The sequence below is a fragment of the Natator depressus genome, chromosome 3, assembly GCF_965152275.1.
Source record: "Natator depressus isolate rNatDep1 chromosome 3, rNatDep2.hap1, whole genome shotgun sequence".
NCBI lineage: Eukaryota > Metazoa > Chordata > Testudines > Cheloniidae > Natator > Natator depressus.
In genome coordinates this window covers 209985040-210003656 of record NC_134236.1, presented here as the reverse complement: position 1 = coordinate 210003656, position 18617 = coordinate 209985040, and the positions used below count along the sequence as shown (strand labels likewise).

The window sequence follows — 18617 nt, the reverse complement described above, 5'->3', positions numbered from 1 at the left end:
AGAGTCCTGCACTTAGGACGGAAGAATCCAATGCACTGCTACAGACTAGGGACCGAATGGCTCGGCAGCAGTTCTGCGGAAAAGAACCTAGGGGTGACAGTGGACGAGAAGCTGGATATGAGTCAGTGTGCCCTTGTTGCCAAGAAGGCCAATGGCATTTTGGGATGTATAAGTAGGGGCATAGACAGCAGATTGAGGGATGTGATCGTTCCCCTCTATTCGACATTGGTGAGGCCTCATCTGGAGTACTGTGTCCAGTTTTGGGCCCCACACTACAAGAAGGATGTGGAAAAATTGGAAAGAGTCCAGTGGAGGGCAACAAAAATGATTAGGGGACTGGAAAACATGACTTATGAGAAGAGGCTGAGGGAACTAGGGATGTTTAGTCTATGGAAGAGAAGAATGAGGGGGGATTTAATAGCTGCTTTCAACTACCTGAAAGGGGGTTCCAAAGAGGATGGCTCTAGACTGTTCTCAGTGGTAGCAGATGACAGAACGAGGAGTAATGGTCTCAAGTTGCAGTGGGTGAGATTTAGGTTGAATATTAGGAAAAACTTTTTCACTAGGAGGGTGGTGAAACACTGGAATGCGTTACCTAGGGAGGTGGTGGAATCTCCTTCCTTAGAAGTTTTTAAGGTCAGGCTTGACAAAGCCCTGGCTGGGATGATTTAATTGGGGATCGGTCCTGCTTTGAGCAGGGGGTTGGACTAGATGACCTCCTGAGGTCCCTTCCAACCCTGATATTCTATGATTCTATGATTTTACAGACCTCTGTCATATCCCCCGTCATCTCTTTTCTCAGCTAAACAGTCATAGTCTTTTTAAAAATCTCTCCACATATGGAAGCTGCCCCATACCTCTAATTTTAGTTGCCCTTCTCTGTACTTTTTCCTATTCTAATATCTCTTTTGTGAGATGAGGCAACCAGAACTGCATGCAGTATTCAAGGTGTTGGTGTACCATGGATTTATATAGTAGTGTTATGATCTTTTCTGTATTATCTACCCCTCTCCTTACACTGTTAGCTTTTTTGGCTGCCTCTGCTCATTGAGCAGATGTTTCAGAGAACTATCCAGAATGACTCCAAGATCTCTTTGATGAGATAAATAGAGAATAACTATTATTCAGCAAATGCTGTTCATTATTTTGTTTACATGGGATTTCCTGTTGCCCTGGATCTAAGCTGGCATTGTGTTTCACTAAAGTTAGGCTCTGGGATGTTGCATCATCAGGTAATAACACTGCATCATGATGCGATGGCATTTTCTTCTGACTTCACTGCCTATATGATGACGCAGTGCCAAGACATTACATCACAAACTCACAACATCACAAAACATGTTTGCCCTATAAGACAAACAGCAAAATATGGCTGTTTTTTTAAAACTTGGAGCCATTGCAGGAAGGAGAGTTCTGTCTTTCCTCAACTGCTCTGTCTTCTGGGCTGTACCCTGGAAGTCAACGGGAATTTTGGACAGGTGGCTTTTTCTCAGTGTGACAGACTCATGCAGAGTGAGAGGCAGCACATATGCAGCGAGAATGCTAGCCAGCCCACATGGTAGCTTCAGGAATATGGCAATGCAATAAAACTCCAGGGATTCCTTGAGGATGCCAGCAGCATTTGACACCTTGTCAGAACTTCTGTATTAGATTATCGTTAACACACACAGCCCTGTAACTTAATTATCTGCATGTCCAAAGCAATGAATAGAAAAACTGCAAACACTGAAGCTGTGTCTGCACTAGAGAATTCTGCTGTTGCTGCACCTGATACATTGCTCATGTCCACACTACAGCTGGTCAGATAACTGATTTTTTTGGTTTGCTGGCTGTTCCAGAGAACTGAAAAAAAAAATTGGTTTTGCTCAACCTAATGCCATAAATTCCAAACAATTTTGGCAAATTGACAAAGTCGACAAAACATTTTTGTTTCAAGTGGAAAGAAATGTTTTGTTTGGTCTGAAACAAAATGTTTCATTTTGTTTCTTGGCATTTTAAAAATAAAATAAAAGGACATGAAGGGTTAGATTAACAAAATGGCCAGCGGAGGTACCGCCCCTCCCCCCCCCTTATAAACTTTAGCTCTCCCTTGTGTGGAGAAATAATTTGAACTTGGCTCTCCCACATTGCTGGACAATGCTGTAACCACCAGGTTATGGATATTCTGGGACAGGTCTCACTGCAGCATTAGGTCTTGTCTACACTTAAAACGTTACTGGCATAGCTACGTTAGTTAGGAGTATGACCCCCTGCCCCTAACCACTATGGCTGTGCATATGCCCTAGTGTAGACACAGTTATACAGGCAAAGAAGTCCAATGGCTGGTATCATCTATTTTGTTTGGGGCAGTGGTATAAATTCGAGCAGCAGCAGAAACTTTTGTTTATATAAGTTGTGTCAATACTAGCAGGGTATGCTGGTCTAGCTATGCTGACAAATGCTTTCTAGTGCAGATTTACACAGAATATAAGAACGACCACACTGGGTCAGATCAAAGGTCCATCTAGTCCAGTATCCTGTCTTCTGACAGTGGCCAGTGCCAGGTGCCCCAGAGGGAATGAACAGAAGAGGTCAATTATCGAGTGATCCATCCCCTGTGACCCATTCCCAGCTTCTGGCAAACAGAGGCTAGATTAAACACAGAGATAGGTACAGTACAGCACTTATCCCAAAATGGTTTGCACTTCCCACGTCCCCGTCATCAGGGAGCTGTGCTGGGCCCGGTGACCCATGATATGCTGGTACTGCCTTGCTTGGAGGGAGAGCGGTGTGTGGACATGCTGAACAGACACACGCTTGCTGAGATGTCTAGTGTGGTCCCAGTGCATTGTTACACGTCACAGCAGCTCCCATGAACAATAGCAATTTGTAACAATGCAGTTCTCTACCACAGATGAGGCTATAGCAGCCTCCCCCCCACTTGTGAATTTCATGCAAGTTCATTCTTGAGGCACTCTGAAGAGGTAGCTGGGTTTTCTTCTTATTTCAGCTTCCCCAGTCTGACTTGCCTTAATGTGTGGGGGTAACACACCTTAACTGCTGCTTGGCAACAAATCGAGCACCTGGTAGGCTTGATGCGTTCAAACTGTCAGAGTGGCTACAACCTCCCCCTGAGCAGTCTTCATGGAGGGCTGCAAGGGAAGGAGACCAAAGCCCTGAGGTAAGTGGGGAAGTGGGATACCGGGAGGAAGCACGAGCAGGAGCGCGTGAGAGGGCAGGGCTCCTGCCTCATACTGAGACAGAAGGACGATCAGCGAGTTATCTCAAGTGCCTATACACAAATGCAAGAAGCCTGGGAAACAAGCAGGGAGAACTGGAAGTCCTGGCACAGTCAAGGAATTATGATGTGATTGGAATAATAGAGACTTGGTGGGATAACTCACATGACTGGAGTACTGTCATGGATGGATATAAACTGTTCGGGAAGGACAGGCAGGGCAGAAAAGGTGGGGGAGTTACACTGTATGTAAGGGAGCAGTATGGCTGCTCAGAGCTCCAGTATGAAAGTGCAGAAAAACCTGAGTGTCTCTGGTTTAAGGTTAGAAGTGTGAGCAACAAGGTGGTGGGAGTCTACTATAGACCACCGGACCAGGGGGATGAGGTGGACGAGGCTTTCTTCCGGCAACTCACGGAAGTTACTAGATCGCAGGCCCTGGTTCTCATGGGAGACTTCAATCACCCTGATATCTGCCGGGAGAGCAATACAGCGGTGCACAGACAATCCAGAAAGTGTTTGGAAAGGGTAGGGGACAATTTCCTGGTGCAAGTGCTGGAGGAACCAACTAGAGGCAGAGCTCTTCTTGACCTGCTGCTCAAAAACTGGGAAGAATTAGTAGGAGAAGCTAAAGTGGATGGGAACCTGGGAGGCAGTGACCATGAGATGGTTGAGTTCAGGATCCTGACACAGGGAAGAAAGGAGAGCAGCAGAATACGGACCCTGGACTTCAGAAAAGCAGACTTTGACTCCCTCAGGGAACTGATGGGCAGGATCCCCTGGGAGAATAACATGAGTGGGAAAGGAGACCAGGAGAGCTGGCTGTATTTTAAAGAATCCTTATTGAGGTTACAGGGACAAACCACCCCGATGTGTCGAAAGAATAGTAAATATGGCAGGCGACCAGCTTGGCTTAACAGTGAAATCCTTGCTGATCTTAAACACAAAAAAGAAGCTTACAAGAAGTGGAAGATTGGACAAATGACCAGGGAAGAGTATAAAAATATTGCTCGGGCATGCAGGAGTGAAACCAGGAAGGCCAAATCACAGCTGGAGTTGCAGCTAGCAAGAGATGTTAAGAGTAACAAGAAGGGTTTCTTCAGGTATGTTAACAACAAGAAGAAAGTCAAGGAAAGTGTGGGCCCCTTACTGAATGAGGGAGGCAACCTCATGACAAAGGATGTGGAAAAAGCTAAAGTACTCAATACTTTTTTTGCCTCTGTCTTCACGAACAAGGTCAGCTCCCAGACTACTGCACTGGGCAGCACAGCATGGGGAGGAGGTGACCAGCCCCCTGTGGAGAAAGAAATGGTTCGGGACTATTTAGAAAAGCTGGACAAGCACAAGTCCATGGGGCCGGATGCGCTGCATCGAGAGTGCTAAAGGAGTTGGTGGATGTGATTGCAGAGCCATTGGCCATTATCTTTGAAAACTCATGGCGATCGGGGGAAGTCCCGGACGACTGGAAAAAGGCTAATGTAGTGCCCATCTTTAAAAAAGGGAAGGAGGATCCTGGGAACTACAGGCCAGTCAGCCTCACCTCAGTCCCTGGAAAAATCATGGAGCAGGTCCTCAAGGAATCAATTCTGAAGCACTTAGAGGAGAGGAAAGTGATCAGGAACGGTCAGCATGGATTCACCAAGGGCAAGTCATGCCTGACTAATCTAATTGCCTTCTATGACGAGATAACTGGCTCTGTGGATGAGGGGAAAGCGGTGGACATGTTGTTCCTTGACTTTAGCAAAGCTTTTGACACGGTCTCCCAGAGTATTCTTGCCAGCAAGTTAAAGTAGTATGGGCTGGATGAATGGACTATAAGGTGGATAGAAAGCTGGCTAGATTGTCGGGCTCAACGGGTAGTGATCAATGGCTCCATGTCTAGCTGGCAGCCGGTATCAAGCAGAGTGTCCCAAGGGTCGGTCCTGGGGCCGGTTTTGTTCAATATCTTCATTAATGATCTGGAGGATGGTGTGGATTGCACCCTCAGCAAGTTTGCAGATGACACTAAACTGGGAGGAGTGGTAGATACGCTGGAGGGTAGGGATAGGATAGACAAATTAGAGGATTGGGCCAAGAGAAATCTGATGAGGTTCAACAAGGACAAGTGCAGAGTCCTGCACTTAGGACGGAAGAATCCCATGCACCGCTACAGACTAGGGACCGAATGGCTCGGCAGCAGTTCAGCAGAAAAGGACCTAGGGGTTACAGTGGACGAGAAGCTGGATATGAGTCAACAGTGTGCCCTTGTTGCCAAGAAGGCCAATGGCATTTTGGGATGTATATGTAGGGGCATTGCCAGCAGATCGAGGGACATGATCATTCCCCTCTATTTGACATTGGTGAGGCCTCATCTGGAGTACTGTGTCCAGTTTTGAGCCCCACACTACAAGAAGGATGTGGAAAAATTGGAAAGAGTCCAGTGGAGGGCAACAAAAACGATTAGGGGACTGGAACACATGACTTATGAGGAGAGGCTGAGGGAACTGGGATTGTTTAGTCTGCGGAAGAGAAGAATGAGGGGGGATCTGATAGCTGCTTTCAACTACCTGAAAGAGGGTTCCAAAGAGGATGGATCTAGACTGTTCTCAGTGGTAGCAGATGACAGAACAAGGAGTAATGGTCTCAAGTTGCAGTGGGGGAGGTTTAGGTTGGATATTAGGAAACACTATTTCACTAGGAGGGTGGTGAAACACTGGAATGCGTTACCTAGGGAGGTGGTGGAATCTCCTTCCTTAGAAGTTTTTAAGGTCAGGCTTGACAAAGCCCTGGCTGGGATGATTTGGTTGGGGATTGGTCCTGCTTTGGGCAGGGGGATAGAAGATAAGACAGAACATATCATAGTGCCACTATATAAACCCATGGTGCACCCACCTCTTGAATACTGTGTGCAGTTCTGGTTGACTCATTTCAGAAAGAGTATAATGGAACTGGAAAAGGGTTCAGAGTAGGGCAACAAAGATGATCAAGGGTATGGAAGAGTTTCGATACAAAGAGAGATTAAAAAGATTAGAGCTGTTCAATTTAGAAAAGAGATTAAGGGGGGGATATGAGAGAGGTCTATAAAATCATGAGTGGTGTGGAAAAAGTGAACAGAGAAGTCTGTTTACCCTTCCTCACAATACAAAATCCAGGGGGTCACTCAATCAAATTAATAGGCAGCAGGTTTAATACAAACAAAAGGAAGTACTTTTTACACAATGCACAATTAACCTGTGGAACTCAATGCCAAAGGATGTCGTGAAGGCCAAAAGTATAACAGGGTTCAAAAAAGAACTAGATAAATTCATGGAGGAGAGGTCTATCAATGGCTATTAGCCACAATGGTCAGGGATGCCACCCCATGCTCAGGGTGACACTAAAACTCTAACTACCAGAAACTGGGAGTGGAAGACAGAAGTGGATCCCTCCAACTGTCCTGTTCTGTATACTCCTCATGAAGCTCTGGGACTGGTTGCTGTCAGAAACAGGATATTGGGCTAGATGGACCATTGGTGTGACCCACTGTGGCAGTTCTTATGTTCTTAACAAGCCCTCTCTGCATGTATTCATAGAATCATAGAAATGAAGGGCTGGAAAGGACCTCAAGAGGTCATCTAGACCATGCCCCCCATGCTGACGCAGGGCCAGGTAAACCTAGACTGTCCTTGACAGGTGTTTGTCTAACCTGCTCTTAAAAACCTCCAGTGGTTTTAATTGCCAGTAACATGTTACCACATGAAAATGCTACAAGCAAGACAAAAGCAGCAGAGTGTGGCTGGAACCCTGAACTTCAGCATTGTTGGATGGGAAGGATTTAGTTTTAAACCCTACGAGCGTTAGGTTTAATAGTTTGGCAAAAAAAAACCCTGGATCTGGAACATTTCAGAGCCGATTCTTTGGCTGGTATAAATCAGCAAAACTTCACTGACTTCAGTGGAGATTGTCTATGCAACTTCAGTGGTGCTACACCAACTTACACCACCTGGCCCTGAGTAGACTTTCACCTGATAAACACCAACCCTCAGCATTTTCAATTTGTTTTTAGAAGCAGGAGGCTCTTTGGAAGAGGGTCAGCTGCCTTTTGTCTTTTAAATTCGCTACTAAGACACCCAAGCAGGTTTCAGAAACTATTCATCCTGCCCCTTAATTCTGAGATGCCACCTGTCTCCTTGTGGTCTTAGCTCCTCCCTGTCCCCAGGAGCTGCTCCATGTCAGTTTACCTTGCAGCTAAGCGCTGGCACACACAGCTGTTTATGCGGCTGTTGTCAAGGCCAACCTATTAGCCCACTTTAAATTAAACCCTTATTTCCAACCTCCATGGTACTTCTTGCCTTTGTTATGATTCTTTGTGTGTATTGCACTAACACCCCCAGACCCCAGCTGAGATCAGGGCCCTGTTATGCTGAAAGCTGAATGTATACATAGAAATGGCTTCTGTCTCCAAGTGCTTGCAATACAAATGGACAAATAGAAACAGAGGCACAGAGAGGAGACGTGACTTGCTCAAGGTCACCCTGCAGCCTGCTCACTGCCAGTCCCATGCCCTACCCCCTGGACCAGGCTGTCACTCAAATAACCAGCCTTTAGGAAAAATATTCACAGCTATGGGTAACGTTCAGGGCTGCATATTTACTTCCATCTTTTTCTGTCCTCACAGAACAGATACTCCTCCCCCACGCACATCAAGAACCTCACCACTACAAACCAGAATCTTCACAGTTCTGAAATGGGGATCAAACAACCCATGCTTTTAATTATTGTGGTTTAAATTCTTGCAGATTCAAAATGGATAATTATTAATTGAAAAGCCCTTGTTAGATTTTCATGATGCTCCAGAACACTGCTATGTGCTGGAGGGTTTGTGGTTTGGTGCATTTTAATCTGCTTCAGTTTCCTGTCCCTTCACCATCATTGTAGCTGACATCTCAAGGTTTACAATAATGGCACTCACCTGGAACAAGCCAATCTAACACACAGGCTGCTTCAGGGCCTTACTTCTCAGTTTATAATGGTTTTAACTGGAACACCTGTTTGTACAGATGCCTCACCACTGTGCCAATCAATTACAGATGGGGTAGGGAGTGCATGGAGGGATGGGGTTTGAGGAGAGGGTCTCTGCCCCACCCTCAGCATAACGAATACAATTCAGACATCCCATGCATTTAATTTAGGCCTGCCCTGCACAATGCAATTAGCTTAGATCTGGCTGAACCATGCAGTCAGTAGAGCTGCAGGAACCTCTTCCCAATGCAATTACCTTAGGCCCGGCTGCTCCCCTAATGCAGTTACTGTAGGTCCAGCCTTCCCTCGGTGCTGCAGCAGCTCAGGACCCCAGCTCCTCTCACTGTCTCCCCTTCAAGGAGAAGGAGAGGACGCTGTGGAGGAGCCCAGCTACCTAGGAGCCATGTTATTTCCCAGCACAGGAGGGGGCATAGCAGGGAGAAGGCTGGGCCAGGCCCCTTTTCACTGGAGGAGATGTGGGGCAGGAGAAGTAAATCCTCCCAACCTGCTCTCTACCTCCTCCTTCCCCCACCTAAAACTACCCTTGATCCTGGGGCTTTGCTCCCTCATAGTCTCTCTGCGCTGATTGGAGGGGAGGGGAGGGGAGAGGAGGGGAGGGAGTGGGGAACTCACAGCTGCTGGTGGAGGCTCTCCTCTCCCTTTCACCCTTGCCAGCTGGCTGCTGCTGCTCCCGCCCTCAGAAGGTGCAAGGAGGTGGAATCAGCTCCTGGGCATGACGGGTGCATAATGGAGGACCCATAAAACATCTGACTTCCTCAAGAAACACCAACTTCCCTTACACTCTCCATGCCACACTTCCTCCCAGGACAAGAATTTACCCCAGAGAGCTTGGGAGGCATCACACAGGGAGATTAAAAAACAACAACAGGGGGTTATAAAATAGCCCTGCTGTTCACTTTTCAAAGACTTTCACAGGGCTCATCAGAACTTTGCAACAGTTTCATCTGAGAACTTAATTTCGCCAGGACTCAATAGTGATTGGAACTGAATGGGGGGTACTGGTAGGAATTACAGCTATTTAAAGCTATCATCAGAACAGGAAAATACAAGTACCTATACAGTGAAAAATACCAGGCATCATAAAGACATGGATATTAAATGCATGTTCTGAAGTGTATGCACCACAGGTCAGATTCTCAGCTGGTGTACACGTGCCTTGCTCTAAGGTCTACAATGCTGACTTTGTCTTTAGTGGAGCTATGTTGATTTACACAAGCTAAGGATGTGGGCCTTGACGTGTATACACACTGGCTGTGACTCTTCACTGCCTTGTACCCCCTACGGCCAATCTGATCTGTTAGCACTTTATATTCACTTCGCCCTAATGTAAATATTGACATAAGGGGCAAGGCAGCAGAGAAGCATTGGCCCATTATCTTTTTAAGTGTATATAAGACACACATGAGTTTTACTGATACCCACCTCAGCTGGATACACCCATCTGCGTGATGTGCCCTTTACAAAGCATTCGTGTCTCCATGGGAACTTTGCAAATGGTACCTGTCCTGACAGCTATTTTGTAAAGAGGTTTGCTTTAATGGGTGGAGAGATGCTGCTGGGAAACCACATGTAGTGCAAGGGGGTCTGTTCTGGAAGGGGAGCAAGTGACACGGGGACAATGGATCCGAGGTGAGAGAGGTGAGGAAGGACGCAGCATATGGATACAGAAGCTGTCTGGGAAGGAATCCATCAGAGTCTGGGCAAGGTCTACGTGGATTCCTGTCACTGAACAATTATTCAGCATTTTAAAAAGGTAAAGAAGTTCCCAGGCTAATAACTTTGTTAGCCTAGAGTGAAAGGTGAAAGAATCTATCACTTGCTTCAGCCAAACATTGCTTGGAGAATAGGCAGAACCACCAATGCCTGTAAGTTGAAGCCAGACAAATTCAAATTAGAAACAAGGCCCAAAGTTTTAACAGTGAGGGTGACTAAACACTGGAACAAAGCACTAAGTGAAGAGATGGATTTACCATCTCTTGAAGTCTTCAGATCAAGTCTGGATGCCTTTCTGGAAGGCCTGCGTTAGCCAACCCTATGTCATCGGGCTCAATACGGGAGTAATTGATGGAATTCTGTGACCCGTGGTATACAGGAGGTCAGACTAGATGATCTAGTGGTCCCTTTGTGCTTGAACCTTTATCAATCTGTGATCCCTACTCAGTCTCCCCAAGAAGTCAAATGAAGGTGCTGAAGTTACTTCGGCCAACTCCACCCAAGCACAGAATCCCCCTGGCACACAGCTCATTGCAGACCTTGGTACTGAAACTCTGTATTCCCTGAACATAGTATCAGAGAGAAATGCATTAAAACAAATTACTCTAGTGTCAGTACATGAACACGCAAATGCTTTCACTTCGTGTTAATTAAATTGTGGTCCTAGAAAACCAAGTTAAAATGAATACCTTGAATGCTGATTACAGTAGAAGGAATTGGATGTTCTCTAGCATGGACCTTCCTGAAGACAGGCTTGCCTAACAAAGTGATGGGCAGAAGATGAGTGAATGGATCACGATGACTCGGTGATGTTAGTGAACTCTATTTCTATTTCACACAAGGTTATTGTTTTTAAATCCCCATTGCAGACACTCTTGTCTGCTCTCCTGTACCAATGGGAAAAAGCAGAGCCAGAGAGAAGTGATCCAGAGTTTACCCTCATAGCCATGGTGGCAAGCTATGGACATCTATTTCCAGCCCAGTTGGCCAAGTTCAATCTCAGTTACACTGGAAAAATGTTGAAAATTGTATGTGGTGGTGTTTAATTTTTTTTAACTGTCCCAATTTGGGGCTGGCTCCTCAGAATCTGATTCTGCATGTGCTTTTCAGACAAGCCATCAGGGAGATCAGAGGTATGTGAAGTACCTTGTTAGCTAAAAATAGTTTCCCACGTCTGAGCTTGGCCCTCTGAACCCCTCCTCATGCCGAGTCACAGCTGTTGCCGCACTCTGCTAGTACTAAGGGGGAGACTGATGGCTCTTCTTCTCTAATGCAGAGCTAACACCCGAGCAACACTTGTAAGGTGTACATTAACCAAGGAGGCATGTGTGTCTGCTCCCTTGTTGGACAAGTGCAGAGATTTGGTACCGCATGCATGGCTCACATACAATCCTGTGAATACACCGGCATGCTTGTCTAATTATTTGTTGCTATTCTTACGCCTACTGAGCCCAATTCTCCATTGCCCCTTGAAGCCTCTCTGGCAGCACAAATGGTCTGTGAAGGCAGCAAATCTCCATGATGGGGAATACCCCAGCATAGGGTCTTCCCTGGAGGGCACAGAGCTGCTGTAACTGGTCTTTTCTCCCAGCCCCTAGCACAGACAGTTGCTGGGGAAGAGAACATGGCTGAAGTGCTTTGGTACTCCAGCTACTCTCAGATGATACTGTGGCCCTATTGTGTTGTTGCAGCCAAGGGTAAATTAGAGCAGATGTGGGGCTGTTGTAATTTAAGCTGAGGTCTGGGCAGGCCATTGGACATCCCAGAACACGGGGAGGTGCAAAGGTGGCATGAAGTCCCTAGTTCTATGCCAGGTGGTGGCAGGATGGAGTAGGAGTATCTTTAGTGCAGAGATGGTTACCTGGTTCATGTAACTCGGTTTGCAGGAACTCATCTGAACATGCTTTCATATATGGCTTACATTTCTGATGAGCTAACAATCACACATCGAGTCTATACAGCCAAGAGCACAAAGCCTGCTGCTCCCCAGCTGTACCACAGCAGCCCTGGCTCTGCCATTCAAACACCAGCAATGATCCATGAGGAACCATTCCTGCCTTATACACTCCCTGAGGAGGGAACCAGTATCCAGAACACCAGATGGGGAGACCTGACTTCTCAGACGTCCTTGCGGAGTGGCATTTTAAACAGCAAAGCGTTTCTTGGCAGCATGCAGCCAAGTAGCTTTATTTCACAATCAGCTATATCTGCAACACTGATTGCCGACAGACTGACATTGGGAATTACAGAAGATGATTGATTCTCCATTTCTCACTAATCTCTATCTGATAATAGGGAAGCAGACCCCCTCAACTGTTCTTGCTGACAGAGAAATGCAGTTACGTATCACCCCATACCTGGGGACAGGGATCAAATCACCGTCCTTCTGTGGAGTCTGGCCATACCTCTCCAGGCAGGCAATGGTGTACTGGTGTCTTGTGTAGCACCATGCACACTGCCTGCACTTAGGAACAACAACGCTGGCTCCAGCTGCCCCCTCTTGTAGGGAAAACCCATGGGATGGGCAGGCCTAGCTACTCCCTGATCTGTAAGGGACATATGGGGTTTGCAGGGCTGATTCCCAAACTACGTGGGAGTGCTCCAGGATTCACATGAACCCCAGGAATAAGCGAGAGGCAAGGGCAACCCGAGTGGAAGACCCATGCCTCCCTACTGCCTCTGCGTTCCCCTCTTCCCTGGGAGCATGGCGGCGCCACCGGAACTGCAGCCCATGATGTCCCGGGAGGGATCCCCACTGTCACTGGGGGCCACTGGGGGCCAGTCCTGCCACGGAAGTGGCTGACATCCCCTTCATGCGGGAGGGGCGTGGCGAAGGTACCAGCAGGCCCCACATTTTGGTCCATGCCTTAGGCTTGCCCCCCTAATGGCTGATGGCTGTGAAGAGTGTAGGTGAGACTGCACGCAGATTGAGGAAAGTCATTTAGCAGACTGGGGGGTTGTCGACACTGGAGCTGCAAAGAGTAACTCCCAGCGTAGTCTCCACACGGGCTAGCTCTGATAGAGTTAGCGAGCTAAAAATTGCAGCGTAGCCCTGGAGAGAGCTTGTGCTACACTCTCCCCAGGCACAAGTCTCTCTGAAAGCCTAGGTGCATCCTGGGACAGCTAGCCCCTCCCGCTGCCACAGCTACACTGCTAGTCAGTGCGCAGGTTTCCCTGAGCAGGAAACCTCCCCTTCCAGCTCCAGAGCAGACAGGCCCTGGGAGAAAATCCCCCTGCAGCAGGCACTGGCTACGGCAGCCAGAGGCTGCCCTCCGCATGTCCCTGTGCAGAAGCATGCTGGCCTGGCGCAGAGTGCTGGAGTTCCCAGGGGCTGTGTGGCTAAGCAGCCCAAGGACAGCTGTCCTAATTCAGTGCAGCCTCTCAGGCTGTCCAGGCTGGGGTCAATTTCACCCCCCTTTGCCCTCCCTCCCCCAGGGCTGTGAGTTCTGCACTGAGGCAGAGTCTCCTGGTACATGCTGTAATCACTGCAGCTAAAGGACGGGGATTACTGTGAAACACACGTGAGGTTAAGTTGGTGACAAAGACACATCACTTGCTGTTAGACGGTGCCGTGCTAACACTAGCGGCTCGGAGTAGGTGGCCAGGACACTAAACAGCGCTTTCTTACCATTCAGAAGTTTCCCTCCATTAAAAAAACAAACAGGAAATAAAGAGAAAAGAGCAGAATGAGCACCCGGCAGTTAACAACGCAGAGAGGAACAGTGGCATGGGGCAAGGAGGGAATCAGAAATCCATACCTGTTATTGTGAAGCCACCTAAACGAACCACAAAACAAAAAAGAGAGAGAGAAAGAGAAAGCAGATTAGCATCTATTTTTGCATCATCACAGTGACATTCATCTCGCAGCAGCCTCCCCCCGGAAGCAGTGGCCCACATGCTCCCGCCACAGTGTAATCCGCAGAGGAACAGCTCACTACAACACCTGTCTCCCATTTCTAGCAGGGATTGTCCCCTGCCTCAGGGTCTGCATGGAGTGCCATGGTCTCCCCCCACCCATTCTGCTGGGCCTTGTGTAGTGCGCTCCACTCTGAATGTGGGGCTCTGAATGGGTGCGTGGGGGAGACTGGGCTGCAGGGGGCCAGGAAACAGCAGGCCTATGGGGCGGATGCATGCCAGGCTCCCTCCCACCCCACATGGCTTAAGATAGCACCTCCTGGAACAATCTCTTTTCCACAAAGCCACCCCAGAATTGAAGGGACAGCTGCTCAGTAGGCCCAGGGACTGACCCAGGGACCAGCCTCCGCCCCGCCCCCCGGCACTGTGGATCCCGTGGAGTCTGAAGGATGCCAGCGCCAATCCTACAGAGGCCCTTTGCCTCCTCAGCAGCTGCTCAGTCCCCTGGAAATCCCCACTGTTCATAGCAGCCAAATTAGTCCTGGAGGACTCCACTGAAGAGACAGCACAGCTCCAGCTATATATTCACAGGGTCAGGGGATGGGTGAAGATGTGGTTTTCCCTGGCCCCTCCCTTGTACTACCCAGTCTCCCCCCATGTGCAGCACAGATTCTGGACTAGTGGAGAGCCTTCAGTGGGGTGCAGACTGGAGGTAGGGCTGGTGCTGTGGACACGGTTAGCCCTCATATCCACCCATGGAGTACCCCCTTGGGGTGTGGTTTGGGGCTGGGGAGGGACATGCCTCCTAGGTCCGCTCTGGCAGGTTCTACCCCAGTAGCGGCCAATCTAACTCCAGTGTGGGAAGTGTGAGAACTTTAAAGATTCACCACAAAGCTGAGCTGTGCAAATCTCTTCCTTCCCTGCCAACCAGGTACGAGAGAGAGGGAATTTCTAGGAGGCGACGGTGGCTAGAATCACACAACGGAAAAGATCAAAAACCCAACGGCTACTGTCCCACCTCTCAACCCAGTCTGGCCTGAGTGCAGGGCTCAGTGTGGGAGACAGCCCAGAGGGACAGATGCACAAAACTCAAAAGGATGCAGGATCCTCTCATTAAAAGCAAGTTTCTCTTCCTAGGGCCTCACTCCCATGAGTCTTTATTTCTGGTGTGAGAACATTTTCAGCAATAAAAGCAGCACTGGGGTGGGCATGAGCGGGCATGATGCACCAAATCCATGCTGCAGCTGGGTAGCTTTAGGACTAAATGGAGGGCTATTCAAGAGGGATGGATACAATGCTGGGGAAGAGGAAAGCCCCTCTCACTGCCATTTCCACCAAGCCCCTGACAGCTCAAACATCCCTGGAAACATTCCTCATTTACCCACAGCCGGGGCGAAGTTCGGCTCATATCGAGTTACTACTGCCCACAGCAGCATTTTCTGCAATGGTCCAGTGCTAACAGAAATGAGTGAGAATCTTTCCATTGATTCCAGTGAGCCTTGGATAAGGCCTGGGCTTTGATTTTCCAAGGTAGCCTGCAGAATGCTTTAGCTTTGCTTGGACTCCCCCCACATCCCCATCTTATATGTTTGTGGATCTCCTGCTTGGGATAGCTTGTATGCCAAATTTGGAGGCTGGTTTTGAAGTGTGCTCTAAGAAGGCAGCATGCCATACCTCCCTCAAAACAGCATGCAGAGTTTTCTGAATATACGGAGTTAGGGTCTGTCTACACTGGGAAGTTATAAGGAAGGGAGTTTAAAATGCTGTAGCTATTCTGGAATAGCTCCCCTTGTGCACACACTGATTCCTGAATAAGAATGTGCTCAGGGGGAGTCATTGTGGAATAGCTCTTGTGGACAATTTCACCACAATAAGCCCTACATATTCTGGTCCGACCATTGCCAGGTACTACAAACATTCTGTTTCTTATACCTACATAACGGGATATGAATTAGTTTGCACAGCTCAGTTCTGTTGTACATTTCTGAGACTTAGTGCTTTCCACATCCTTTTACTACAAATTAGTGCATAGGGCCCAGTGAAATCAACCCAAAGGATAGTAGAAAATCTGAGGAGTCAGTTATATTGAACGTATCCACTAAATGTGCTTGTTGTCTGGGATTTCCAAAGGAGCTAGCTGTCCAAATCCCAGTGAAATGCTGTTCATAACCCCCTTAGGCTCCCTTGTCATTGTAATTAATGCCACTTTCAATTATGATTTTAGCTACTGTCCCTCCTTTAACACAAGAGTTCATGTCTCAGCTAAGGTGACTAGATGTCCCGATTTTATAGGGACAGTCCCGATATTTGGGGCTTTGTCTTATATAGGCTCCTATTCCCCCCTATCCCCTGTCCTGGTTTTTTACACTTGCTTTCTGGTCACGGTAGTCTCAGCTAACAATTTTCGGAACAGCTACTCAAAGAAGAACATGATCTCAATTACCTGGGCTTAGTAAAATGGTATTAACAACCTTAAAAGAGATTCTTGTGAGCAAATCGAAAAGTCAAATAAAATCATCATCTTCCACCAATATACGGACACACTGGGAAAATGGAAAAGAAATACAAGAAATGCAGCGCTTACCAAGCTCATTCAACAACAGGGCTGTGAAGGAGACAGACAGAGACAAACATAGAAGAAGAAAAGTAAATGAATAATGAAATTAAAAGGAACATCCACAGAAAGACTCCAGCTCCCAGGCCCAGACAATGAAAATCTGTAAAGTTTCCGGATACCATTGGTACCCAGAAAAGAGCACTAAAAATAACGGAACAGAAACATTTCATGAGCGTGGGCTGTGAATTAAAAGAAAAAAATGTCACATACAGTAATAAGATACAAAAGACAAACTTTTAAAAAATTCATTTCCCCCTTTTGGGCCATATATTCATGGAGCGCCCAACGACATCAATGGCAGTACTGCCACAGATTGAGGAAAGAATATGTCCCAAAATATGGATGTAAGGGCTGTTTGCTAGATTCATGTACTTCCTTTAATAGTCTAAATGGAAAATAATAATTACATGATGGCCTGATTTCTACAGGGAATGTAGAATGAAAGAAGTACAGTTTGTGCTAGGGCTTGACTCACCAAATATAATACAGTATTTATCCTGTCATTTAGCAAAATGAGTTGAAGCCCTGATAAAAAACAACTGTCATTTAGCATTCAGGTAGCACTCTGGATCTTTGAAGAACTGAACATTCTGACTAATTACTTCTAGCAATACCCTGGAGAGGTAGTAAGATCAACACTTTTCAAAGGAAGGGGAACTGAAGCAGAGACGATCAGGCCAATATTTTCAAAAGCAGCTGCTGATTTTAGGTATCTTAATTTTTGGCACACGTAGGCCTGATTTCAGAAGCTGAACTCACAGTATTGCTAGCCCCAAGAGTTCAAAAATCATAAGTCAGTCCTCAAAAACTGGTTGAAAAATCATGAGATTTTAAAAAGACTAATACATTTTTGGCTCTTTTTATTTGCCTTCTGGCTACTAAGACTTTACAGAGCCTTGGCTTCATATTTTCAAGCTTTCCCCTGCAACCATGAGAGCTAGAAACTTACGTTTTATAAAATGAAAGCTGAGACTCTCATGTCATCAAATGACTCCAACAGCGAGAGCTTTAAAAACCCTCCAGATGATCCGATTTATGATAAAACCATGAGAGTGGACAACACTGCGCCCATGCAGCGCCAAATGAAGTCAATGGATAGCTTTTAGTGTCAATGGTTAATTTTATTTTGGTGACACGAAATGATTCCAATAGTAGATTTCCCTAGTGCTGCTTGTGATGCAAATCTCACTCACTGGGATTCTATTGTATTGCGTTACTGTGTCAGATGTAGTGGAATTTTCCGTGAGCTCATAATCACATAGGGCATCCATCTGTCAACAGAATGCAGGTCCGTGGGCAACGTTCTCTCTTGGGATAAATGCAGCCCCTCTGAGGAATCCATCTAGTGCTAGGTAATGGCAGCTTCTCTCCTCTCAGCGTGCTAGGCCAGAGAGGGAGCAGGGAGCCCAGTGCTCTCATGCAGGAGGCAGCCACAAGGATGCAGCTACTGCTCACCCAGTACCTGGGAAGGTGTGTGTGTCTGTGTCTGCTCTCATGCCCAGCAGCACCGAATGTTACAAGGCCTTGTCTTTGAGTGGAGCTGGGGTGTGGCCATAGTTCACCTTCCCTTGGGAACTCCGAGCATGTGGGGATGCTGGAGGAATAGCAAGTTTTACCTTGTCTAAAGGCTGCTGGTGAGCAACAGCTGGGCTCTCCCCAGTACTCCACAAGCACCATGGGGCAATTCACTGGTCCCTCTAGGCGCAACTGGCGTAAATTGGCTGGGGAATACTGCTTGGCAGATGCAGAGCAGGCAGACTCCCTCCTCTTAGGTGTGCTGTAGCACTTGAGGACTGGCTGAATCACTCCTGAGCTCTGGCTAGTGTATGGTGGATTCAGCTCCAAGCATGCTGGCTCTGGCTGCCTTCTTATGCATGGCAGTGCCAATGCAACTAACCAACTAGGAAACGTTGCAAGACGGCAGCAGAGGTGTCTGGCTGATCCCTGTGCTCTAAGACTGCCTGATGAATGCACTCACTGAGCACAAAATTGCATCCGTTCCTTTCCCCCTCGTTCTCCTATGAATGCACTCTGAGAAAGCTGCGCCTTTGAACAGGACTAAAAATGTACCCAGCTGCTAGAAAGGCCTGGATTTAGAGCCACTGAACAACTCACCGTGTGAACAAAAGTTAGTTTTTCCAAAGGCAGAATTGTTTGAGCCTGATAAAATCAAGCATGTCCTTGAGTAAAGATGAATCGGACTGAACTGAATTTCTT

General features: G+C 47.3%; 1 protein-coding gene across 11 annotated transcripts in view; it reads right to left on the bottom strand.

Moving 5' to 3' along the window:
- Positions 1–18617, bottom strand: part of SLC8A1 (solute carrier family 8 member A1) — a 334656-nt gene that overhangs the window by 36416 nt on the left and 279623 nt on the right. For 3 of the 11 annotated variants that reach the window (XM_074949874.1, XM_074949876.1, XM_074949875.1), the window contains 4 exons: positions 16368–16388; positions 13688–13704; positions 13557–13590; positions 10618–10686 (listed from right to left, as the gene is read on the bottom strand). In XM_074949874.1, the coding sequence (XP_074805975.1) occupies positions 10618–10686; positions 13557–13590; positions 13688–13704; positions 16368–16388 (141 nt within the window). Of the gene's footprint in view, positions 1–10617; positions 10687–13556; positions 13591–13686; positions 13705–16367; positions 16389–18617 lie in introns of all 11 variants that reach the window. The other 8 variants (XM_074949877.1, XM_074949878.1, XM_074949881.1 and 5 more) reach the window with 5 other exon arrangements.